This window comes from Macaca fascicularis, chromosome 7 (assembly GCF_037993035.2).
Source record: "Macaca fascicularis isolate 582-1 chromosome 7, T2T-MFA8v1.1".
Classification (NCBI taxonomy): domain Eukaryota; kingdom Metazoa; phylum Chordata; class Mammalia; order Primates; family Cercopithecidae; genus Macaca; species Macaca fascicularis.
This window is the reverse complement of record NC_088381.1, coordinates 20,467,653-20,493,826: the sequence shown is the minus strand read 5'-3', so window position 1 is coordinate 20,493,826 and position 26,174 is coordinate 20,467,653. Positions and strand designations below refer to the sequence as shown.

The 26,174-nt window shown below is 49.1% G+C and overlaps 1 protein-coding gene across 14 annotated transcripts in view; it reads left to right on the top strand.

The window, feature by feature from the left end:
- FRMD5 (FERM domain containing 5) overlaps nucleotides 1-26,174 on the top strand; it is a 338,272-nt gene that overhangs the window by 303,364 nt on the left and 8,734 nt on the right. For 8 of the 14 annotated variants that reach the window (XR_012414900.1, XR_012414899.1, XM_045395355.2 and 5 more), the window contains exons 6-14: nucleotides 107-230; nucleotides 3,773-3,860; nucleotides 13,881-13,969; nucleotides 16,401-16,487; nucleotides 17,076-17,139; nucleotides 17,682-17,773; nucleotides 20,217-20,291; nucleotides 21,195-21,263; nucleotides 22,169-22,275. Coding sequence is in view for 11 of the 14 variants with exons in the window: in XM_045395355.2 (XP_045251290.1) it covers nucleotides 107-230; nucleotides 3,773-3,860; nucleotides 13,881-13,969; nucleotides 16,401-16,487; nucleotides 17,076-17,139; nucleotides 17,682-17,773; nucleotides 20,217-20,291; nucleotides 21,195-21,263; nucleotides 22,169-22,275 (795 nt within the window). In the remaining 3 variants the exon portion in view is untranslated. Of the gene's footprint in view, nucleotides 1-106; nucleotides 231-3,772; nucleotides 3,861-13,880; nucleotides 13,970-16,400; nucleotides 16,488-17,075; nucleotides 17,140-17,681; nucleotides 17,774-18,875; nucleotides 20,305-21,194; nucleotides 21,264-22,168; nucleotides 22,276-26,174 lie in introns of those variants that run through there. The other 6 variants (XM_015452764.3, XM_015452763.3, XM_015452765.4 and 3 more) reach the window with 3 other exon arrangements.

Genomic DNA, 26,174 nt, shown 5'->3' with positions numbered 1-26,174 from the left:
TCTGATGTGTGTTTTGGCTTTTGCTCTGTGTGCTAATCTCTTGTTGCTTTGTCAATGATGATTTACCTGTCTCCGTAATTGTTTTCTTCCACCTTCCTTTTGAAAGCGGAGATTGGGGATTATGACTCAGGGAAACACCCTGAAGGCTACAGCTCCAAGTTCCAGTTTTTCCCTAAACATTCAGAGAAGCTGGAAAGGAAAATTGCCGAGATTCACAAGACAGAACTCAGGTACGTGGCACTTAGGCCCAGAACACTGTGGCTTCTCCACAGCCTGAGCGCACAGGCTCCACGACGTGTCCTCTGCTCTCGCAGACTGTTTACTGACACAGAGTGATGCTCCCCAGCCTTCCTGACCCCAGGATGTACCATTGTCAGTGATACACTGACAGCACAAGTCACAGCCACAAGCCCTGTGGGCTGCCACTCCAAGAAGAGCGATATAGGCTGAAGCTTTAAAGATAAGGGAGAATTGTGTTATAGGGGAAACAGAGAGGGATTGGCCTTTGAAAGGCATTTACCTCACTAAGATGTTTAATGAAGATACAGAGGAAAGCATGAACTGGGGAAAAGGAAAAGATAAACACAAAGGAAACTGCATAAGAGAAAAAAGATGAAAGAAAAAGGCCAGGTGCTTTATCATATATCCTCATGTCTGTAATCCCAGCACTTTGAGAGGTTGAGGCAGGTGGATCACCTGAGGCCGGGAGTTCAAGACCAGCCTGGCCAACATGGTGAAAACCCATCTCTGCTAAAAATACAAAAATTAGTTGGGCATGATGGCAGGTGCCTGTAATCCCAGCTACTCCGGAGGCTGAGGCGGGAGAATAGCTTGAACCCGGGAGGCAGAGGTTGCGCCACTGCACTCCAGCCTGGGTGACAGAGTGAGACTCCATCTCAAAAAAAAAAAAGAAAGGAAAAGGAGAGGTTGAGTGAGAATGTGAAAAAGGGCAGGCCTCTGCTCTCAGTCTGTGACAGTGTGACAGGTGGCTTCTCAGCAGAGGATGGAGTGCACAGGACTGATTCATAAATGCTGAGGGTGCCTTGGGAGCACTCTGGTTCAGGACTATGTCCTCAGCCCCGCCTAACTCAGGCCCCCCACCATACCCTACCTGGAGTCCCAGACTTTGCACAGAGGGAAGTGGAGGAGACGTGGCTTCAAGTGTGGTGCCTCATCTTTCTCAGCATCTCTCACCTTGCCCAGAATATGCTGAATACCATAAAACAGCATTAATGCAGCCTTTCACACACATGAAGTAGGATTTTCTACAAAGCCTGATTTTTAAAAGCAGCAATAGGGTGTCTGGGCTCCACTTGGTGTACAACACAGATTCCCCAAACTGACAAACTGAGGAAAAAAAGGGATATAGAATGCAGTGTTGGCCAAGCACAGTGGCTCACACCTGTAATCCCAGCACTTTGGGAGGTGGAGGAGGGCAGATCACCTGAGGCCAGAAGTTCGAGAGACCAGCCTGGGCAACATGGCAGAAACCCTGTCTTTGCTAAAAATGAAAGTAAATAAATAAAGCCAGATGTGGTGGCACACGCTTGTAATACCAGCTACTCAGGAGGCTAAGGCATGAGAATCGCTTGAACCAGGAGGCGGAGGTTGCAGTGAGCTGGAATCGTGCCACTGCATGCCAGCTTGGGCCACAGAGCGAGACCCTGTCTCAAAAAAATAAAAATAAAAATAAAGTTATGTTGTCATTATAATACATTACAGCTTTAAAAAAATATTTTAGAAGGTTTGTGTATCTACTGTTCTGAGGAAAGAGTATGCCTGGCAACAGGGAGCAGAGCCGGACATTTCTAATGCTAATACTAAGCTTCAACTTGTTCCTTCCCTAACCACAGGCCCCTAGAAACCCTTCACTCAATGATTTTACCAACAAATATAACCCAAAGCCTCCTTCGCCTTTGTAAACAGACCCCTCTGCCCACGCTCTGTGACAGGAGGGGTTCCTGACCCTCCCAGCGGAATGGCAACACCAAACAAATGGAATCTTGCATGCTTTCCGCCCCTCTCCCTGGGTGTGCCTTCCCGGGTGCAGGACCCCGCGGCTCCTCGAGTCACTCTGTTAGGGAATAGCGACCCCTTGTGGTAAAAATCAGAATAAACACGGGCTTGTGGTGTTGGGGGCCGTGTCCTCAAGGTTCCTTCAAAGAGATCAGGGATGTGCTGGAACTGCCTGGAGGGCTTTAGGAGACATCAGAATAGTAGGGACAGCCTTCCAGAAAGCTGTTCAAAGCAGGGGATCCCCCAGGAAATGATGCCCGCTTTGAGGACCCTGAAGGTTTGGGCCAACTCCAGGGGTAAATGGAGCCCCCAGGGCCCACTCCCCTGCAAACAAGGACACTCCCTGGAAAGGGAAGCGGTGCTCTAGCCAGCCCTTTGCTTGCCACACAAATATGTTCCAAACTTACCTTCCCTGTGCCTCAGGTACGCTAGTGTATGCAGAAGTCTTTATTCATAGTAATACCCCCTTCCACAGGTACTTCTTCCACAGGTCCTGCCTCGTCTGCATAATGTAAAAACACATCCATGCTTCCTTTATGCAATGTGATAGGGGCTCTTGAGGGCACAAACTGTATACTGTGTTTCTTCGTATATTTTCCAGCAAGTAGCACGAGACTGGCGCATAAAGATGCTGCCTGACTGATGCCTCTCCAGAGGGATGCTAGGGGAATCCGGCCTGCTTCTCCTTGGGGCCAGCTTATCTTCCTGCCTGGCCGTATCACCTGAGGCAAATGATAAGCTTAGAAACGAGCAACATGCAGTCCTGCCCACCAGCCATCAGAGATGTTGACTTCACAAGCTGCCCGCCCCTCCTCACCAGAGCCAACCCTGGATCTGTAGAAGTACATCTGCTTTGCAGGGCTCTGGACCCAGGCAAGAGCCTGATGGTGATTCTGCCACTGGGTCTGCAATGAGCCCATCAACACACCTGCTAAAGAGGCAGTGGGAAGGGGTGATGCCAAAGGCCCCTTCAGATGGTCTGGAGCCGGAGCTGATCTCTGCCTTTTTCAGTGTCTTTCCTTTTCATGGTCATCACCCTATGGACAGACAGCTGTTGTGAAGCATGGGACCTCAGTACTGTCTCCTTCTGCCTCTCCTCACCCTACTTTCCTGTGTTTCCTTTTGGCAAAGGAAGAGGGCTGGGTGGCACCAGCCAGCTTTATGAGCCCCTTCTTTATATTTCAGTCTAGATCAGATCACATATGAGAAGCCTATGACCTGCCTCCAGCCTACAGATGTATTTTGTTTTACCCCATAGTATTTTAAATTGTGAAATACCACATAAAAATCAGTTTTTTGTTTTGTTTTGTTTTTGTTTTTGTTTTTTTTGAGACAGAGTCTCATTCTGTCACTCAGGGTGGAGTGCAGGGCTATGACCATAGCTCACTGCAACCTTGCACTCCTGGGCTCAAGCGATCCTCCCACCTCCCACCTCAGCCTCCCAAGTAGTGGGCCCTGCATTCTCAGTAATGGGAATCTCAGAGCTAAGGTGCTGCTGGCACAGTCCCCACCACTCCCCATTGTTCACACTCAGCCCAAGTAACTCATTATGTAGCCTGCCTCACTCTGAAAATGTTTGAAGACAGTCAGAGACTCTAGCAGGAGTCTCTGAAGTTGGTCCTAGAACCAAGCAGGGAGCACACCCTAGAAACATTGAGATATGTGGCTCACCCTGAGCACGTCTTCATAGAGAGTTACCTCAGGGGAACCTGTGGGAACAAGACACCTTGAAACCATCTCATTTTCTTTATTCCAGTGGTCAGACACCAGCAACATCAGAGCTGAACTTCTTAAGAAAAGCACAGACATTGGAAACATATGGAGTGGATCCTCACCCATGTAAGGTAAGACCCCCTGGTTGAAGACTCCGTGAAGGTGTCAGGAGCAAGGGCCCCCATGCCTGCGCTCAGAGGCCCCCTTCAACGTTTACATGGCTGGCACTTTCAGTGAGATGTCAGAGAAAATGCCTCCTTTGAAAACTCCTCTGGATCCCATACTGCATAATTTTGTGGTGCCACATCAATGTCAGAGGAACCGAGGCAAAGTCAATCTAAATAACAAATCCAAAGCTAGTGGGTAATTTGGTAGAAATGAAGAGAGAAGGGATGTGGAAGGCCCCCCACAGGGAACGATCAGAGGCGGCTCAGCGACTGCCCACCCTTTCCTGACCTGTAATCTAGTTTCTTTCCAAGAGTGGGTTTTATTGACTGCAGTGGCATAAGTCACTGCACAGAACTGCAGTGGAGTCACATTTGATTCCATTATGCGCCTGTGAGGGATAGACGGGAACCAACCAGGGAGGCTGCCCAGAGGAAACCTCTGTAATTACTCACACACATCTGGCATTTTGGAGATGAGCGGGGGCAGCCAGTGGCTGCCAAGGCCTGTGCAGACCCATGGCCCCTTCCGGTCTCTGCGGCTGTGGCCCTTCATGTCACCTCCTGTCCCTGTTGCTTTGACACTGCTGGTCTCTACCTCAGTTTCTCCACATTTCTGCCTCTCTCTTTCCATTACTGGAGGGTGTCCAGTATCACCAGTAAAACCAACTGTCAAGCTGATCTGAAGGAAACAGTATCAGTCAGGAATAGGAAGACATCAACGTTTTCTTCCTAACTGAAGAGGGGATACTAAGTTTCAAGCAAAAATTAAAAGAATAGTCTGTTAGTTTCCTAGGGCTGCTGTAACAAGTATCACAGACTGGGTGGCTTAAAGAACAGAAGTTTCTTGTCTCACAGTTCTGGAGGCTGCAGGTCTGAGATAAGGTGTCGGCAGGGTGGGTTCCTCCTGTGGGCTTTGAGAGAAGGATCCTTTCCAGGCCCCTCTCCTTGGCCTGTGGATGGCTGTCATCGGCCTGTGTCTTCACGCTGTCTTCCCTCTGTACATGTCTCTGTCCAGATTTCTCCAAAGACACCAGTCATATTGGATTAGGGCCCACGCTGACGACCTCAGTTTAACTTAATTACCTCTATAAAGATCCTGTCTCCAAAGAAGGTCACATTCTGAGGTACTGGGGGTTACGATGTCAACATATGAATTTTTGAGGGCACAGTGAATAGCCCATAACAAACAGGAATGCCGAGCACGGTGGCTCACGCCTATAATCCCAGCACTTTGGGAAGCCAAGGTGGGTGGATCACGAGGTCAGGAGTTCAAGACCAGCCTGGACAACATGGTGAAACCCTGTCTCTACTAAAAATATAAAAATTAGCCGGGCATGGTGGCACATGACTGTAATCCCAGCTACTCAGGAGGCTGAGGCAGGAGAATCGCATGAACTCGGGAAGTAGAGGTTGCAGTGAGCTGAGACTGCACCATTGCACTCCAGCCTGGGTGACAGAGCGAGAGTCTGTATCAAAAAAAACAAAACAGGAATGAACAGGCACAGTGACACAGGGACAGAGCAGTGTCCTTTGGTCCCTTGGTGAGAAGATGGTGATTTAGTCTTGCCTAGGAGTTATGAACCTTGAGAACATCCTGACATTCAGAAACCCTGGTCATCTTCCCTACCCCACAGTTCCCTATCCACTAGCACAGCCTGCTGCAAAGTAACCCCTGTGTTCTTGGGGCCACACTGTCAGAAAACACATTCATGCCTGTTATACCAGAGAATCGACATTTGGATATTTACACATTAGCAAAACTTCCTAAACAATGCCCTCTGTGTAACAGATGCAGTTTAAACCCCTCCATAAATTGCTCCGATACTGTTCGCGGGGCACCCACACAGGAGTGAAGAGAGCTTTGGATAAGCTGGCCCTGGGCTCCAGTTCCCATCCCATGTTGACTGGGGCCTTTGGGAGCTTCTCTGAGCCTCACTTGAAAGTACACAGTATGTGTTCAATAACTGTGCTCCCTGAACTGCTGAGTCACTCCAGGACCTTAAAGACAGCTGCCTGAAGATATGGTCATCAGAAGGGGCCAGGTTACCTCTGCATTTGACTCCAAACCTGCCCAGTCCCCTTGAGGCCACACATAGCATCCACCTCTTCAGAGATGGGTCCCTGAGCAGGGTTGAAAAGACACAGAGATGGGCAAACAGCGAGCCCGAGCACTACACTGACTAAAGGGGGAAAAGGGATTCTCCACCGTTGCCCATGGGAGTCTGGAAGCTGTAGTGGCAGCCAGCCTGGTTTCCAACCCAAATACAAGCACCCCAGGACTGTGAGACTCCTGTCTCAGCCTTGTCTTGGGTGAGTTCGTCCATCATTGGATGCAGAGAGGCTGAAGAGGCTGCAGGGAGGAACCAGCATTCGTACCAGGCACTGTTGCGGCCCAGTTACTTATGTCGTGCCCTCTCAATCCCACAGCAGCAACTCCTGGAAAGAAAGAGGGAGGGAGGGAAGAAGAGATGCTTGTAGCATGCCTCCCATGGCAGCCTCAGTGGAGTCTTTTCACATCATTTTCTCATTTAATTCTCACACCAGCTCTGGGAGGTAGATGTTATTCTCCTTGTTTTGTAGATAAGAAGACTGGCATTCCAGGAGGCCAAAGTTCACAAGCCCTGAGCGGTAGAGCAAGAATTTGAACTCAAGTCACTACCCATTGTCATGTACCCTACGGAAGAACAGAAACCCCCAGGAGACTTCCGCTGGGGGAAGGTGGGAGTGCTCAGGTCTCTTGTTCCTGAGCCCTGTGCCTGTTCCTCACCCAGGGCCATGCCAGGGCCCTGTTGCAGACCCCACACAAAGCCCCTCAGCTCCTCTCATTAGGCTCTGACCATGACTCCTCAGCTCTCCCAGCAAAGAGAACGGTTCAGGGGCCTTTACTCTTGTTATTAAGTAGAGTCGCTTGAGTGATATGCTATCAAGTGTTCGCCTTAATGCTGCTACAAGAAGAGCTGAAAAAACCTGGCACACTTGGTGTAATAAATACTGATGATTTCTATTAACAGAGAGGCAATTACTGGGCCCAGGGAATCTGGGGCATGCAGCCCCAGGGAGGACAGAAGAAGAGGAATCATTTTGATAATTAAATGAGAGCAGAATAACGCTCTAGCTTAGGCTCTGTCCCCTGGACTGATTAAAAAGCTGCTGTTCTTCCTATGCACACTGATGGTTTCTTTCTGCCCAGAATGTCCTTGTCTGGCCCTGGGACCAGGAAGAGGAGATTCTACAAATGCTGAATAGGACAGCCAGAGAGCCCTATTAGCTAACACCCAAATTCCAAAAGTGCAGGACAAGGCCATCCTGCATTCTCTGCCCTGATCCTCAGCCCCCAACTCCTGGCAAGAGCCCCAGCAGCCCAAGCCTACAGCTGCTGGAGGAAGAGAATGAAGCAAACCACTGGCAGTCCATTCCTTCATCTGTTCCCTGGCCCTGACAGCACTCCAACTTCAGGAGCCACCATCTTGCTCCATCCAGGTAGCCCTGAGACTGCTGGTTTGGCCTGGGTCTCCTGCAGCACTGTACTTTGGCCTCCTGGGCCCAACTTATGGAGATGTCCTGTTAAGGCTCATGGAGTAGTTAGGCCTGTTACAGATACCCAGCCTTGTTGTTAAGAGTCTTGAAGGTACCATTTATTGAGAGTCTGTCTGTACCAGGCTCATACATTATCTCATTGAATCTTTACAACATCACTGCCAAGAAGATATTCTTGTCCTTATTTGAGGATAAGAATACTGAGCCTCTGAAGATGCAGACGAGAAGTGGTATGAGGGAGATAAGTCCCCTCTAAGGGGCCAACTAACATGTCCAAAGGTACTGGGTAATACAGTACTGAGACTGGAACCCAGGGTTATCTGAGTCTCAATGCTGGGCTTTTTCAATTACTATTCATGGTCTTCCTTCTGGAGAGATGGAATTTAGGAACTAAGCACAACTCATTGCCAATTCTGACACAGAAAGGACACTGATCTACAAGAATATTGATATCCTCTGTCTTAGTCCATTTTCACTCTGCTATAAAGAACTACCTCAGACTGAGTAATTCATAAAGAAAAGAGGTTTAATTGACTCATAGCTCCGCATGGCTGGGGAGGCCTCAGGAAACTTACAGTCATAGCGGAAGGGGAAGCAAGGCATGTCTTGCATGGCAGCAGGAAAGAGAGGACGCCGGGGAAATGCCACACTTTTAAACCATCAGATCTTGTGAGAACTCCCTCACTATCACGAGAACAGCATGGGGAAACTGCCCCCATGGTCCAGTCACCTCCCACCAGGCCCCTCTCCTGTCACGTGGGGATTAAAATTCCACATCAGATTTGGGTAGGGACACAGAGCCAAACCATATCATCATCCTATAAAAATTTAATGTAAGTTCACCAGTGTCTTTATGTCTGCTTTGTATAGACCAGGATAAAATTGATTTCAACAGGATCTAGGTTAGATCAACCACAAAAATAAAATTACACTGTCCCTCTGCCCTTAAAGTGGAATCATTACTTTCATAATCCAGCCACCGAGCCAGCTGTCTAAAGAAGAACCCCTTCCCTCATCTTGACGAGTTTCTCCTCACTTTTTTTTTCTTTTTTTTTTTTTTTTTTTGAGATGGAGTGTCACTCTTATTGCCCAGGCTGGAGTGCAATGGCCCGATCTCGGCTCACTGCAACCTCTGCCTCCCAGGTTCAAGTGATTCTCCTGCCTCAGCCTCCCAAGTAACTGAGATTACAGGTGCGTGCTACCACGCCCAGCTAATTTTGTATTTTTAGTAGAAATGGGATTTTACCATGTTGGCCAGGCTTGTCTCAAACTCCTGATCTCAGGTGATCTGCCCGCCTCGGCCTCCCAAAGTGCTGGGATTACAGGAATGAGCCACCATGCCCAGCACCCCTCACTTCTGAGAAACAGAACAAGAAGGATCAATGATGGCTCTCCCACCCTTGGGTGGGCCCCTCTTGGCTGTGCGGCAGGTAGGATGTTAGATTTACTGCTGAACTGAAGAACTTCACCAAAGGCACCTGGTGCAGTTTCCACCAGGAATTCCATTTCTGAGCTGTCATGGAGTAACCCCAAGTCTCTTACAGGGTGCCTCCTCCTCCTCCTCTTCATTTCCGTTCTAGTTTCCTGTGGCCAAGTTTAAGTGTAGTATATTCAGACTAGGTGATTTTCATGACTGACTTCAGCGTCCCACCTGTGAGCTTTTTCAGAAATGGGCATAGGTATCTGGTAGAGCATGTGGAATCATCTTCCAGAGGGTTTTATAAGAAACAGTGGCTTCATTCATCAAAATTGCATTAGTTTGAGTCACGCCCCAGAGAGGGGACAGGATGACCCTAGAGGCCTAAAAACCAAGAAGGTTTTGCCTACTCAGTCATACCTAGTGTGTCCTCTAGGGTGGCAGGAGACAGATGGCTACTTTTAATCCGGAAGTGGAACTGGTGGGGACTAGAAATGGTGGCCAGATGTTCCTGCTTCTGAACCAGTCAGTGCTTTGATTTCCAAAAATCCTTTCCTGGGCAGAGTGATCATCTTAGGGTGAACTTTGCTGGTGTTGACTGACACAGGTCAAGTTTGATGGCGAGGGCCATGTAAACACATGAATGACAAGGCATGCATGTTCATCCCCTCTCCAAGGAGAATACCGTTGGCCACGTCCTAGCAGTAAGATATTTGATCTATCTCCCTAAAATCAGATGGAAGTAGTATTTCTCCAGGTATATATTATTGTCCTCATTTTACAAATGAGGAAACTGAGGTTTGGAGAAGTAAAGTCACAGCAAAGAAGAAGCAGAGCTGGGATCCTAAACTGAGACAGATGCTTTTTTCACAAGGATGAGAAATTGAAAACAATTTTTTAACCACACAACTGAAGAAGTGAACTAGATTATTTCGACTATTACCTGCTGCAGAGTGTAGCTGGCAATATCCACAGCAGAGCTATCAGGACCCTAGTTCGTATTCCACCTCCCGACTCTGTTAATGGCTCAGTCCTGTGGGCACTGATTTCATAGGGATGGGAAGGGGACAGGGAAGAAAGAGAGTTCAGCTTGATAAAATGGGAGATCTGAAGAACAGGCGACTGTTGACTCCACTTCTCACCTTGTCCACATTCCCTCCTGTTTTTATCATGCAACTTGTTATTTTACACACAAACTCCAAGGACAGGCTCACAACAAGAATGACAAGTCAGATAGAAGAAACTGGAGAAGTTCCAGGGAAGGTGTCAGAGTGGCTGCCTGCTTGTATTTTTATGCCAGCACAGATGTGAGATTTCTCCCTGTAATTCAAGTCCCTTCCACGCTGATTGCTGAGCCTCATGTACCAGAGGCAAGTTGCAAACATCCCAGCTGTCACCTGCCCCTGCGGACACCAGGTGCCAGGGTCTTGCACTGGCCTTCATCTGCATCTATTGCATTTGAAGCAGTTTGGAGAACTGCTCTCTTCATATGAGATTGGGAACAATTGGGATTGTTCAAGGTGCTATTATTGCTTATGAAATGATGTGGCATCTCATTGCGGTTTATTCCCAGCTCTCTGCTCCAAAGCAGCCAGTCTGGTTAGGAGAGGCTGTGCTTCTCTAACTCTAATACCTGCCTTCACTCAGAGGCCAGCTCTGAGGTATCTGCAGGATGCAGGGCAACCTGGCCAGCACCGCCCATCTTGTGGGACTGCATCTTCCCTTTGCTCTGGCCAGAGGGACACAGGTCACTGAGAGGACTCTGGTGGATCTCTGACTGTGTCGTGGCCTCTGTTCCCTTCCCATTCTCACTTCAGATTCATGGATCACCCCACTCCTCCATGGTCCCCTAACAGTGAATTACTTCTACTTTTTTCATTCTAACTTCCCACTTTTTGTTTCCTAACTAGCAAAATTTAAATCTGTCAACATCAGGAAAAATGGTAAAATGTTAGATTTCTTTTTAAAAAGGATTTGTATTAAGTTCAACAAACTCAGCTAACTAGTAGCAGGTATAATAATAATAATAACAAACACATGCCGGGCGTGGTGGCTCATGTCTGTAATGCCAGCACTTTGGGAGGCTGAGGTGGGCGGATCACTTGAGCCCAGGAGTTCAAGACTCACCTGGGCAACATGGTGAGACCTTGTCTCTAAAACAAACAAAAGACATGGCCACTAGCATTTGTGGGGTACCTCCTAAACATAACCTATGAGGTAGGTAATATGATCAACCCTCATTCTAAGACAAGGAGTCTGACCATGGAGAAACTAAGGACCTGGCCACAGTCACACAGTGAGTGGCAGAGCCGGACCTGGACCCAAGCGGTTTGACCCAGAGCCCGCACCACTGGTTCTAGTGGGGGTGCTCTTCCGCCTGTCACTGCCCATATGAGCCAGAGTGAAAGAAGCAGAGGGGGGCCCTCTGCTGCCTCCCTCCCCTGCCTTCCCCCCACCTCCCTTCCCTACTTCTTTCCCTGTTATTTCAAACTGTCCAGTAGCCTCCTGCAGGCCCAAGGCTTCATTTCCATCCCTCCACCTCTCCTTTGTAGGTCTTTCCTCTATCTCAGCAAGCATTATGACCCCCTCCGTGCCTCTGCCCCACCTCTGCCCCCCTCTCATTTTTACGCACATACAGACATTCCCCACTGCAGCCAGACTGGCCCCTCTGACCCACCCCACTGTCTCACACCTTCATCTGCTCAAAATTTTCTGCAGGCCCTTTCTCCACCACCATTCACACAATAAGGTCTCCACTCCCCGTCTCGTCTTTCGAAGCCTGCAGTTGTAGGACTTCCCTGGGTCCCGCTTCCACAGGGAGCAGAAGAGGCAGAGCAGGCAGGCTGCCTCCCTCCCCGACTTCTCCCAGTCATTCTCCCCTCAAGGCCACCCTTCCCTGACCCATACCTCTGCCAAGCCTGCCAGGTTAGCCCTGGTGCCTCCTGGTAGGAACAGTGTTTGTGTGCAGTGCCTGGTACTCAGATATTAATAACCACCACCAGGCACTGATGACAAGCAGGAGGAAATCTAGCCCTGTGGCTTCACAGTGTCTGCATTCCAGTTATTTTTAAACAGCTTTTTGTTGTGCCCATGACATTGTGCTTGTAGCCAAGTGTCTGGATCATGACAGACCCTAAGGAAAGGACAATAACAACATTACATTAATTGCAAGTGTTTGCCAAACATATACTTAGTTTATTCCCTGGACCCAGATGCTCATACTTGTAACCCTGACTCTGAGAGAGAGTTTTAAGGCAGAACTGGACTGCTTCTTGAGACAGGACTCATGAGGCCCTGCAGAGGCCCCACTGTTCTTAGGACCAATCAGGCAGAGAATCTGTGCCGGAGAGGTGAGCCCTGAACGTGGAGAGGCCAGGAGAGCCAAACCCCAGGCCGACCTGGCCTGGCAGCCTCAGCCCCGACACCCATGCCTCACGCTCGGTGACTCGTGCCCTGACTCCATGGCACCACTTGAGCTGTGGCCCAGAAGACTCTCCCACAGGCATATTTGACCAGCATCACGGCATAAGTTTCTGGTCACCTCCACACACTTACACTCTCTCCATTGCCATTCATGCAGCTTGACAGCGCCAAATGTCACCTGACGCCCCTGTCACAAAGGAAGCCCCTCTGGGAGGGCAAAATCCTCCACCCAGCCTAGTCCTCACAGAGTCACTCCCCCGTGAGGAAGTGAGACCCGCAGCTTCTGCTCCATCCCCTCCCCACTGTGCTCAACAGAGCCTCAAGCCTGGTGTTTACCGACTGATGGTGCCAGTGACCAGGAGGCCCTCTCTGTTGGTTCAGGCACCTCAGGGCTGATGGCGACTGTTCTATTTTGCCAGTTGCTTCTTATTTTTTTCTTCAGCTAAACTTTCCTGAGGGGCCCAGTGTTATGGGACTGTTATGAATGTAGATAACAACTCCCCGACTCTTTAATAACAGCCTTTTAAGATACAATTCACATATCATAAAACGTTTTTGTTTGTTTGTTTTGTTCTTTTCAGATGGAGTCTCACTCTGTCGCCCAGGCTGGAGTGTACTGCTGCAATCTTGGCTCACTGCAACCTCCACCTCCTGGGTTCAAGCAATTCTCCTGTCTCAGCCTCCTGAGTAGCTGGGATTACAGGTGCCCGCCACCACGCCTGGCTAATTTTTGTCTTTTTAGTAGAGATGGAGTTTCACCATGCTGGCCAGGCTGATCTCAAACTCCTGACCTCAGGTGATCCACCCGCCTCAGCCTCCCAAAGTGCTGGGATTATAGGCGTGAGCCACCGCACCCGGCCAGATGTGCCCTTTTAAAGTGTACAATTCAGTGGTTTTTAGTATATTCAGAGTTAAAAGATCACCTGATTTTTTGTGACTGGCTTCTTTCACTTGGCACAGTGTTTTCAAGGTTCGCCTGTGTTGTAGCATCTGTCCGTACTTCATTCCTTTTTACTGGTGAATGAGATTCTACTGTATCACAATATACTACTTGTTTATTCATGTATCAGTTAATGGAAACTTTACACTGAAAGATGGATCGGATTGTTTCTACTATTTAGCTCTTAACACATATTGCTGCTATTAACATCCATGCACCAATTTCTGTGTGGACATACAGTTTTAATTCTCTGAGCACACACTGAGGAGTGGAATTGCTGGGTCATGTGGTAACTCGATTTTTAACAATTTAAATGACTTTCAAACTCTCTCAAAGTGACTGTACCATTTTACAACCCCATCAGCAATGCATGAGGTGTTGCCATTCTCTTTGGATGTTCACAGCAGCCTTCTAAGGTTGGTATCATTATAATCTACAACTTACAGATCAGGACACTGAGGCTCAGCAGGTAACTTGCTTGTAGTCGTGGGACTGGCAAGTGGCAAGGCTGAGACTCAGACTATGGTCTTGTGATTCCAGAGGACATGCTTTTCCCTCTGTGACCTACTGCCAAGTATGAACCCTGCATCACCTGTGAACAGCTGTGTTTCTTACCCTTTGACCTCTGTGCCTGCATCACCCGATGAGAAGTCTTTCTGTGTTGCAGGACGTGTCAGGAAATGCTGCATTTCTGGCCTTCACTCCTTTTGGGTTTGTTGTTCTTCAAGGAAACAAGAGGGTCCACTTCATTAAATGGTGAGCGTCTTCATTTCCAAAACAGGCTCTTTGTATCTCACCAGCTGGGGAGGGGCGATGGTTCCCATGTCCTTTGTCCGTGATTGGGCAGTTCTGGTTCGGAGCCCTCCCCAAAGCCTTGTGTTGATAGTGTGGTAACTGATGCAGGGAGTGGCCTCTTCCTAGGGATCCTGTTCTTCTAAAGGGGTGTCCCTGAGAGCCAGCAGCCTCTCCAGAAAGGAAAAGGGATACAATGGTTTGATTTCTGGGGAGGGTGAGAGGCCTGGGGCTGGAGCCAGTGTAAGTGGAGCCAAGTTCCTGTGAGAACTGAGTCCTTGGGGCCGTCACCCACTAAGGGTCGTAATCAGCCCTGTTGAGCCGGCTGTTCTGGAGCATCTCTGTGGTTGGCTTAGTGCCCTTACCTGCTCTACTAACAAGGGAGGGGCTCACAGACAGTGACCTCTGGGGCAGATATAAGTCCCCTGTTACTTTGGCAAAACACCCTCCTCAGACCAGCCCTCACTGCGGGCATTGTGTCTGCAAAAGCTTAGTTGCTGCTGTCTCACTCCTATCCCTCTTGGGCATTTAAGTGTCCTCAGCCTCCAGGAGTCACATTCCCACTCTTCCTTCCTTCCCTCCCCTCTCCATTCCCATCTAACAGGCAAGAGCCACTGCCTCAGCTGCAGCTACTCTGAACTGCTTCCTCTCCTGCCCCTCTCTGTTTTGTTTGGGGTCTGTTCTGCTGCATGCCTCTGGGCAGACTCTGGTTTGTTGATTGACGTTTGGTTCTCCTGGAGACCCTTTAGCTGGCCAGTCCATACAAACATCTGTCAGCGTCATCAAAACATTTTGCATATTCTACTAAGCTCCTGTGATTTCTGTACCTTCCTGGGCCTCAGACTGCCAAGTCTAAGCTGACCAGCTCCTCCGAGGGGCTTAGATAAGTGGCTTCCCTTGGTCCAGCAGAGCTCAGTGGGGGGAAGTCTGTTTGGTTTGTTTTCTCCAGGAGAGCTCATGAGGAATCTTGGGTACAGTTGCTTCCTAGTCAGCGTTCTGCTGGGGACACTGCAGGCCATCTATCCCACTGTGCCCTCTTCAGCTGGGCCACTGAGCTTGAGCTTGAGGACAGATACCGCCTTTCCAGCCCATCTTGATTTTGTGAAGGGGAGGGCATTACAGTCGTCAGCCAGAGTGCTGGTGAAACTGCTCGTCACACATGCAGGGGGGCCTTGACTCCCCAGGACAACAGCCGCGCCACAAGGCAGCTGCTGCCCTGGAGTTGGCAGAATACACCCCAACATAGCTGTTTCCTAGGCATCCTCAAGTCGGCTCACTTCACTGTGCTCTCTGGGTGAAGATGTGAGGATTTGGAATCTCCTGTCCAACAAAATGCTTTTCAGAAAAAGACAATGAGCAGGATCAGGCCACAGCCCTCTTAGTGTGGGGTCTCTGCTGCCTGGATACGTCTGGGCTATTGATGTTCCTTACAGGGCCCAGATCCACATTCCAACCAGAGTAGCTGCTGGGTGAGGTCCCTGTCAGGGGAAGTGTTTGGCTAGAAACAAGTAGGACACACCTGTCACAGACACCTGCAGTCCCTAAATTATGCCCACCCCTCCAGAAACCATAATGGCTCTTGGTTCTCACAGACGCTTTTCTTTCCACGGCTTCTCTCATGCACCACTTCTTCTGGAAGTCTCCTCGTCACCATGTGTCAACTCTGTAATAATAGATGTAAGCCCAATCTCACTCTCAAAATAAAACTCCTTCCTTTCCTAGCCTGCTTGTTGGAACCTAGGTGATCTGTGTGCTTGTCTATATATTAGCCAATTGGCATTGATTGTATTGTGTGTGTGTGAGATTGATGGTTGATTGAGAGGGAGTCTGAGAGGGAATCAGAAGGGAAGGATTACCGTGTGGCTTGTGTTAGCTCAGAACTGGTGGTCAGAAGTTGTGAAATCTCATCCTGAACCAGCCATGATTTCAGGAGCACAGAGAACAAGTGATTTTCCTCTGTCCCCTGAACTTTTTCCAGCAGTAAGTTGGGTACATGATTCTCACTACCTTTCTACTATTTCCTAGGAGATTAAGGAAATCTCCTTAGAAGTCACAAAAAAAGCAGCAGCCAGTGGAGGTGAATGTGCATGACAAGACCACCTTGGGGGTCCCAGTTGGGTAGAAAAATGGGGCAGTGACATGGAGAGGGCTGAGAGGCTCCAGAGGGCAGCTATGTTGGGCAGGTACAAGGGAAGCGAGGAGCAACCAGTACTGGAGGCCTAATTCCATGGCTCTCAGGGACATTCGCCTAAGACCTGGTAGTTTTTCCATTTTGCAAATGTAACCAAGGCTGAGAGCAGGAGGTGGATGTGGAGGTGAGATCTAGGCCGTGCCATGTACAGTAACCATGTCACTTCTTCTGATTTGTGTCTGTCCCACGGGTGATGTACCCCAGTATCCTGTTTGCCTCTTTTACTGCAGCCATTCACTGGGCTGGTGGCTTCAAGGATTTTTCTACAATAACCCCTAAGCCCCTTTCCTGGTCAGTACGCTGCATGACTGTTCCATGTAATCTGTTCTCTCTCTTTGGTATGTTGCCCTGCCCCGCTCCCTGAGATTGTTTGACATTTGTCTGCATTAAACTGCATTTTCCATCCAGTGGCACAGTCACCTGAAAGACTCAACTCCCTCAGAACCTGGTTGCATTGTTTCTCATTATTTGCTGTATCTTGAACTTTGGCCTCATCAGCTACCTGTGGCATCTTACGTTTAACAGTCCCATCCAGATAATGCACCTGTGTTATGAACCCAATCCTGAAATGGCCCCGGATACTCTGCCTAGACTCACTTTCCATGCAAATGTTTCCCTTTTACAGCCACTGTTGATAAGCCCGAAATCCTCCTGTCACCCTATTACTATAGTGTGATTGACCAGAAAACTGTGGATTGAACTGTTTCAACAACGTTCTCTAAGGCCACTGCGCTGCTGTCTTGTTTCAGTTCTGATTTTGGCTAAAATTGTGTCTGTGCCTGGAGCCCCTTCCAGTTGGGGTGGGCTGTGCATCTACAAGATTTAGCTGTGAACAGGCAGCCCGCAATGAGGTGACAGGCACTATCTTTGTACTTCTAGGAATGAGGTGACCAAGCTGAAATTTGAAGGAAAGACTTTCTATTTATACGTAAGTCAGAAAGAGGTGAGTGCTGGCTTCCTTCTCTTCAGGGAGGGCTGGGGTGATGGGATGCTTCCTGGTGGCCAGAGCCAAGCTTGAGGGACCCCAGTAGAGCCAAGCCACCCACATGCTAAGCCAAGAGCAAGGTCAGGGCCTGCAGGTACAATATGAAGGAGTGGGAAGGCCCTGGAGCACAGGACTTCCTCGGGGATGCTGTTGACACCCAGAGCTTTCACTCAAGAGATCTTTACCTCCAGGAAGTGCAAAGGAAAGCTCTTTTTCTTTCATGTATATGGGAATTCCAGAGGCAAGGGCTACTTTCTCACCAAGAGCTCTCCTGGTTCAATTTGTGCCACTTTTGTGCCAGCTGAGACTTACCCTGATTGGACTTGCTAAGTATGATGTGATGCACTGAACTGAGCTCTGCCTCAGTGGGTCCTGCGGGCCCTCCCCTCTAACTAGCCAGCTGCCAGAGCCTCTAACAGCTCTGGGGTCAGGGTCCTTGCCTACTTCACCCTTTGCTTCTCCATCTACACTCAGCCATATCAATGTGGAATTTTTTGCAGGAAAAGAAGATTATTCTTACATATTTTGCTCCAACTCCTGAAGCATGTAAGCACCTCTGGAAATGTGGAATCGAGAACCAAGCCTTCTACAAGTGAGTGGATACATGTGATGGGGACTGTCTTTCTTAAAGCCAGAGTCACAGAGAGTCAGTGACAGGAGGCCAAGTGCCCAGGAGCCTGGGGCAGCGTAGCTGGAAGTGGTCAAGAGCTTGACAGTTACCGAGAAGCCAGGTTGAGGCCAAAGGCCAGAGCTTTGCCTACCAAAGGGATTTTGTAAAGAATGTGGGGCTTGTGTATTGTTTTCTTCGATTCGATTAAGAAAGTGGTTATAAAAGCATGAGATAGTGAAGAAATGGCCTATCGAGGGAGTGATGCCAGGTAAAGTATGTCTCACTAAACCCCTTGGTCTTGTTTTTAAAATATACCATAATAATTTATGCTTTACTAAGACGTATCTGAATGAGGTCAAGGCAAGACAGAGTGTGGTATATTCTACCTGGGGTGAGCCCTGCTCTCATCAAATGCCCCTGACGGGCCAGGTCTCGGTTCCAATAACCTGAAGGATCCTGGAGAGATGAGAACTGCTCTGGGCTGAGTGGCACCATGCTCCTCTCCAGGGAAGATTCTGCTGCCTGCTGGCTGCTATGGGATGCTGGTTGGCAGAACTGGGTCCTCCCAGTTGCCAGGGCCACAGCCCCAGAGGCTGTTTCTTAGACAGGCATTCTGAATTGCTTAATACTCGTTATGTGTTTATACCAGAATCAAGGATTCACTGAATCGGCAGTGAGTTCTTCTCCTGAATACACTCAGGGAAGACTTTGGCATGGTCACACTTCCCTCCTGTTCAGTCCCTACTATCCATAGAAAGTCAAGAAAACATTTATTTTCTTTTGCTACCACTATCCCTTTGCCTGTGAGGATGTAATCCAGGTTTGGCCAGCTACCTGAACCTGGAGAGAAGCAATCTGAGATGCAAGCTCCTGCTTGTGGGACTGAGGAGCAGCCCAGGAAGGATGGGGGTTCCATGGGTCTCCCCAGCAGAGAGAGGAAGGCACTAGCAGACAGGGGCCTACTCCACACTGAGCGATCCCTGCCCTGGGAATGGCGTATGTGGAAGCGTTCCCTTTCTCTCTGCCAAAGGGTCTAATGCAAATGGAAGCAGTCTCCTTGCCTCTTGTCTTTTCATGCCTTCAGCACCATTTCTAAAGGGCTTGGTTTTCCCATCTGTGTCATGGAAACAGACGTGTGCTTCTGAACCTGTGACCACAGCCGGTTTCTGAGTCTTCCCACGAGTAGATCTCCATACCCACCCAGCCCTGCCTGCACCCACACTGGAAACGGAGGTCATTTTTCAGTTTTCCATTGCCTCCTTGATGTTCTCGTTAAATGATAAAAGCCTCTAGCCTGGGTCAGATCCCCAGGTATGCCAAGTCTCTGGCAGCAGCGCTTTGGCCTTGCCCTCAGTGTCTCTCACATACAGATCCCTAGTCCTGCCTTTGGCCTAGTGCCTTGGCGGGCGCCCAGTCAGATACAACAGCATGCCCAGGCAGGAGAGTAAGCAGCTCAGATGTCCTGGAGCCCTGAGACGGGCAGAGATGGTGTCTCCCAAGAACTGTTCATGGATTGTGGAGACAGCTCCTACTCACTGCTCATAGCACAGGTTTCAGACCCACATGGGTTCCTGGTTGGATCAGTATCATAGGCACCTGGGCATCTTACAGGTGAATCCCATCTTAGGAGGCTATTCTCTGAGCTGCTGTGCCCAGGCTGAGAGAGCTAATGGGCTCAGTGAAGTCACCCAGGTGAAAGTAGTACAGAGCTCCACATCAGCTGTCTGCAGCTTCAAACGAGATATTAAATAGACATCCCGGGGGAGGGAGGAAGGCTCCACATTCAAATACATGACAGAACTTTTATGAAAGTTAAGCTAGTTTCTTCATCGCAGGATTTCTCAGTCTTTACCATGGTCATGTATTTTAGGACCCTCCAAAAGGGAGATGGGACAGGAAGGACAGCCCCCATCCTCTTCTCTACCCACAATTACCCAGACATGGACACAAAATCAAATACTGGGACTAGAAAGGAGACCCCTAAGGTCCAGTAGTCCCAGCTCTATCATTTTATAAGAAGGGTGAGGCTAAGAGAGAAGGAAATTTGCCCGAGGTCACACTGCTAATAAGTGACCTGGCTGAGATTAGACGGGTGGCATTCTATTATTCCCCCAGACCATCCACCCTAGCATGTATTCTCTCAGTCCCCCTGGTAAAACCTATGAAGCATTTTGGGGGAGCCTTCACTCTCCTGACACAAAAATGGGTTTCCATGCAACAGTCCTGGGCACTGAGGCAGGAAGGCAGCTGGCTGTGAGCACAGCCCCCAGATCCTAGGATGGTGACAGTCAGAGACAAGTGTGGACTATGAAGGGCTTTTTTCCTGAAGTTTCAAGTAGCCTTTGGAAGAAGCTGGGGATGTGCTGCCTTAGCCTGTGTGAGGCAGTTCAGGCTGTCTATCACACTGGACTTTGCCTTGCTGCAGGCTGGAGAAGTCAAGCCAAGTCCGCACAGTGTCCAGCAGCAATTTATTCTTTAAAGGGAGCCGGTTCCGATACAGGTAAATAGTGACAGTAAGTAACCATTATGGATCTATTTTCAGACCCTTCTCTGGAGAACACTCAGTAGTCCTTATCCTTTAGAACAGAGAAACTGGGGAGGACTCAGAAAAGTCTGAGGTCTCCATCCAATTCTCCTGTCTTATGACCCTTTATTTCCTTCCTTCTCTACAGCTATTTGTCTATAGGGTTTTAAATGTATATCGGCCGGCCACAGTGGCTCACGCCTATAATCCCAGCACTTTGGGAGGCTGAGGCAGGTGGATTACTTGAGGCCAGGAGTTTGAAACCAGCCTGGGCAACATGATGAAACCCTATCTCTACTAAAAATACCAAAAAAAAAAAAAAAAATTAGCTGGGTGTGGTGGCATGTGCCTATAGTCCCAGCTACTTGGGAGGCTGAGGTGGGAGAATCGCTTGAGCTCAGGAGGTCGAGGCTGCAGTGAGCCATGATTGCACCACCGCACACCAGCCTGGGAGACAGAACAAGACCTTGTCTCCAAGAAAATGAAAAATAAATGTGTATCTTCTCTTTCCCTTACAATAGCAGCAAAATAAGAACTGTAACAGTGATTCTTTTCATGTCTCACTGTCTAAAGATTGTTCTTATGTATTTTTTGTAATGTAATTGGAACATGCTGGAAATTGAGGAATTATTCCTAAATAGAATGGAAGATCCTAAAGACTCTAGAGATGGAGAGAGCTCTCTCTCAGATAGGCTGTCATGACACTTAGGAACTCTGTACCCCAGCAAGCAAGCCTTTCTCCGTGACCAAAACATCACGGAAAGGGTGGGCCACAGATGCCATTTCCTGATTCAGGGAAAGCACCTGAGATCTTGGAGAGGAGCTGTCCTGGAACACAGTCTCATTTCTTGCCACTTGTTTTTATTATACTACTTACAGCGGCCGAGTTGCAAAGGAAGTCATGGAGTCAAGTGCTAAGATCAAACGGGAGCCACCGGAAATACACAGGTAGGCTGCCAGGGGCTTCCCCCAAAACAATTCTATCTCAGATCCCAGAATCTCAATCCAGCAGTTTGAGTACTGTGAAGCCCCTGGCTCCAGTGGCTACCAAAAGGTCCAAAATAAGGCAGAAGGCTGAAGAAACTTCTCAGAAGGGATGGGGAAAAGTCTTTGACCCTTAATAAGAGAGCAGGGAGGGAGGGCTACTGCAGATAGTACATCAGATCCAGGTGCCACTTCACTTGGCAGTTCTCTTCTGCCCTCCCAAGTCTTGACATTGATGATAGATGTGTCACACAATTTCAGTGGTTCTGGAACCAGTCGATTACATGAAGCCAAGGATAGTCCCACAGCCCTGCCACACTGGCTCTAAAATAGTTTCAGGATCCATGCTTCATGTAGATCCACAAATCATGTTTCCAGAAGCCTATTTCCTGGAATCTAAGACCCAGAAAGAATATGACTGACCAAGAAGGGTAGGACTTGCCAACCAGCCTTTGCCTCTGGGCATGGGAGCATGACTGCCTACCCCTTCACATGGAGCCCTGCCATCCGCAGCCTGTACTGGAAGTCAGGGGAGGCTGCCAGTATTGGTCCAGGCATATTTTCAGGAGTACTGCTCATCCTGGGGCTCTACTCTCTGACCGTCTTGCCCCCACCCCTGAGACCAGTGGCACCGCTGCCACACTAAAAGAAAAAGGTTCAGATTGGTCTAGGCTTACAAGGAAGTGGAGGAGTTTGAAGCACTATCTCTGACTGAAATCCAGGGACCAAAGGCAAAGAGAAGGTATTAAAGATTTTTAAAAAGAGACTAAAACTTAATACAGCCAGGCAATTCTAGTAGCCAGTACTCAGCTCTTAAGTGCCTACTAAATGTGTCCATGCATTGAATTAACAAGGTTCTTTAATCTCAGAGCAGGGATGGTTCCCAGCCGGAGCTGTCCCTCCATAACCCATGGCCCAAGGCTGAGCAGCGTCCCCAGGACCCGCAGGAGAGCTGTTCACATCTCCATCATGGAAGGTGAGCATGAGCTCCTTGAGGTGACCACTGGGGTCCTCCAAATTGTGATCTGGGACCTTGAAAAGGACTTTGAAAAGAGGCTAATTTACATTAGTGATAGCAGCATGTCTCTTGGGGAGAAGGGTCTCCAGTGGCAAGTAGGAGGTTTTATCCAGCGGATGGGAATACTAGCTGGGTACAGGGTGAAGGGGTGTGGGTATCTAGGCAGGGGGGTTGTGGATTTGAGGGTGCTGGGTTAGCCCTTTGGAGGACCTGCATATGTGGGATCTAAAGGTTCCATGCAGTTATGAAATTGCTTTCCATCAAGAGGCTTTTCACGCCTGGCATGGTGGCTCATGCCTGTAGTCTCAGTACTTTTGGGAGGCCTAGATGGGTGGATCACTTGAGGTCCGGAGTTCAAGACTAGCCTGGCCCAAATGGTGAAACCCTGTCTACTAAAAATACAAAAATTAGCTGGGTATGCTGGCGCATGACTGTAATCCCAGCTACTCGTGAGGCTGAGGTAGGAGACTCGCTTGAGCCTGGGAGGCAGAGGTTACAGTGAGCTGAGTTCACGCCACTGCTCTCCAGCCTGGGTAAAGGAGACTGTCAAAAAAAAAAAAAAAAAGTTTTAAAAAGGGGCTGGCGCAGTGGCTCACACCTGTAATCCCAGCACTTTGGGAGGCTCACTTCAGGTCAGGAGTTTGAGAACAGCCTGGCCAACATAGTGAAACCCCTTCTCTACTAAAAATACAAAAAATTAGTTGGGCGTGGTAGTACAAGCCTGTAATCCCAGCTACTAGGGAGGCTGAGGTGGGAGAATTGCTTGAACCCAGAAGGCAGAGGTGGAGGCTGCAGTGAGCCCAGATTGCACCACTGCACTCCAGCCTGGGTGACAGAGACTCCGTCTCAAGAAAAAAAAAAAAAAAGAGGGTTTTCACTTGTTTGCTAAATCTGACCAATCTCCACAGCTTAAATTATCAGGATGGCTGAGACTATTAACCAGTAAGTGAAAATTCTTGAATCTGAAGCATTTCTAGTAGCTGTCACCCACCATGTTTTGCTTCAGCTATAGAAATCTGTCCTGTTGGCTGGGCACAGTGGTTCATGCCCGTAATCCCAGCATTCTGGGAGGCCGAGACAGGTGGATCACCTGAGGTCAGTAGTTTGAGACCAGCCTGGCCAACATGGTGAAACCCCGTCTCTACTAAAAATACAAAAATTGGGTGTGGTGATGCACGCCTGTAATCCCAGCTACTTGGGAGGTTGAGGCAAGAGGATCGCTTGAACCCAGGAGGCAGAGGTTGCAGTGAGCCAAGATTGTGCCACTGCACTCCAGCCTGGGCAACAGAGTTAAGACTCCATCTCAAAAAAAAAAAAAAAGCAATTTGTCCTGTTGCTATCTGCATATCTTACCACTGTCTCAGGAAATCCAATATGACCCATCTCCCTCCAGACTCCCTTCCTTTGGAGGCAGCAGAGGTGGGGAGAGAGAGAAATTCTATGTCTCTCCACTGAACTAGATACCCCAGTAGCTGAGGCCAACAATCTGTTCTCTGGGTAGTTAATGCTGTTAGGAGGTGCTCCCAGAATACTGCCCTCTAGCTGTTGTCACTGGCCCAGGTCACCCGCAGGCTGGATACAGGTGTAAAGTTGAGTGCTTTCATTCCCAAAGATGGTGTTTTTTGGGGACCTCAGAAGATCTCACACAGGAGACAGAAGGATTGGTTCATACCTGTCTCTCTCCTGGGATTAACGGTGTAGAAGCTGGTGGGGACAGCCCTTTGCCTTTTCTGTAAGAATGCTGCTTGGGAATGAAAATGCTCAGGTTAGGAAGGATATCACTCTGCTGTTTCCCTGAGATCTAATTTGTGTTTAGGATTTTAGGACGTGTCACTGTGTGAGATTCCATGTTACCAGAGTCTGGTATGTAACTCCCTACGGTCTAGAGGTTGAGAACCCCGGCTAGACAAACACTGTCAAGTTACTTGAGTATCTTCAATGCTCCATTTGTAAAACAGGGACATCTTCCTTGCCCACTCCATTGGTTGCAAGGAAGCTAATATGTGCAGAAGTACTTTAAAGAGACTAAAGCGTTTACAGGCAGGCAGCAAGCACAGTGCAGAATCCTGGTCAGGAAGCCAAGGTGTGACTAGGAGCTCTGCCATGCACCTTCTGAAACAGGTTGTTTTCTCTCTGAGCCTAGTGCCCCCACTGCAGAACAGAGCTGAGTGCGGGAGAGTGTGGACTACCAAGTAGAATCATTATGCAAAGAATGGAATTATGGATGCATGACCATCATCAGACACAGCCTCCTGGTGTTTCCTCCCATCTTAGGCTGACCCGGAGAACTGAGCTTGGCTCTCACTGTCCCTCTTTTGGGGTGTACATCTCAGGAAGTAGAATGAACTTCTCTTTGAGGAAACATAACTTTCTCCCCTCTGTGGCCTTTCTTTCCATCCCTCCTGAGGCTGAAGCTAGACGGTCCATCCCAAGTCTTCCACAGAGCTGGGACAGCTGTCCTCCCGAACAGAAGGCTTACCCTAGGGAAGCCAGCACCATGCAGGATTAAAACAGGAGGAGCCTTGTGCAAGCCGACTTCCCAGAACAGGGAAGAATGTCCAGGAAACCAGCATTCCCAAAAGAGGGAGGGCGGAGGCTCTCTGTGTAGACAAAACTCATTGAGAGCTGCTGCCAAGTAGGGTTAGTAGAACAACTCAAGAGGCAGGGAAAACAGTCCTTGTGATCCTGAGACATGCTGAGGCTGCCTAAGTTCCCCATTCAGCTCTGGCTTTACCTCCAGCCTCCTCCTCCTCCCAGAGCCTCTCTTCTCCCATTGCAGGAGCAGGTTCCTTGTCCAAACTATTCCCCCTTGTTGTCAAATGCAAGGAGAGGTACAGTGGGGAGAGGCTGCTGAGGAGTATAGGCCCTCTAGGGCCGGGGCACTTCCTCGAAACCAGCCTCATAGAATGGCACACTTGGTAGGTTATAGCTTAGCAGACTTCCAGGTGCTTCTCACACCCTGTGCCCAAGGCTGCCAGTGGACAAACACAGCCTGTGGCCCTGGTCATGGCCCCCAGCCCAGGACCCATTTGATGCAGGACAGGGCAAGTACAACTGACCTGGCCCAAATGAACCTTACACGCTCAGAGTGAGGAGAGGGAGATGACATCCGGTTTGGATGTGGAAATAAAAGATTGTAGCAATTAAATGGCTTTATCAGTACAGGGGTTACCAAGCCTGTGGAAGAATGGATTAGTTTCTAGGAGGCAAGAGTTCAGATGCAACATCTTTCAAGAGGGCTTGCCTTTAAAGGTCCTGACAAGCACAGCTGACCCTAACTGCCCACCCCAACCAGGGAGGAAGGGGCTGCGAGGAATGTGATGAGGGCCTCAGAAGAAGGGCACAACCAACAAAAACCCCAAGGAATTTATGGGCATTTGAAATTGGTTCATGCTCCACCAAAGACTGTCTTTTCTATAGTCCATTTGGCCCATTTAGTATCACAGAGACCACGTCCTCCCACTTCAGAGCCACCCAGCCCCAAAGGTAGCGCTGACCATGCAACTTGGCTGGCACCAGGGCAGGCCTGGATTATATATGGCCTGGATAAAGCCCAATGGTGTTGTAACTTTACATCCTGGATTTTCTGGGACAGTCTTGATTCCCCTTACCCTCTGGGATTGTTCTCTGCCCCCTCTGTCCCTGGCCCTCTGAGAGGTTGGAGCCCTTATCCAGGCCTCAGGGAAAGAGCTGCAGGCCAAGGAAGCATTACTTTTTATGGCTGTAAGTGCTTCTGACTAAATCCAGTCCCCTGATAACGGTGGCCTCTCAGAGCTGCTCTTTCCCTGCAGTTCAGCCTGATCTGAAGCTTGGGGAGGTGACCTTCTTCCTGCAGCACGCGAGGCACTGCTAAGGGG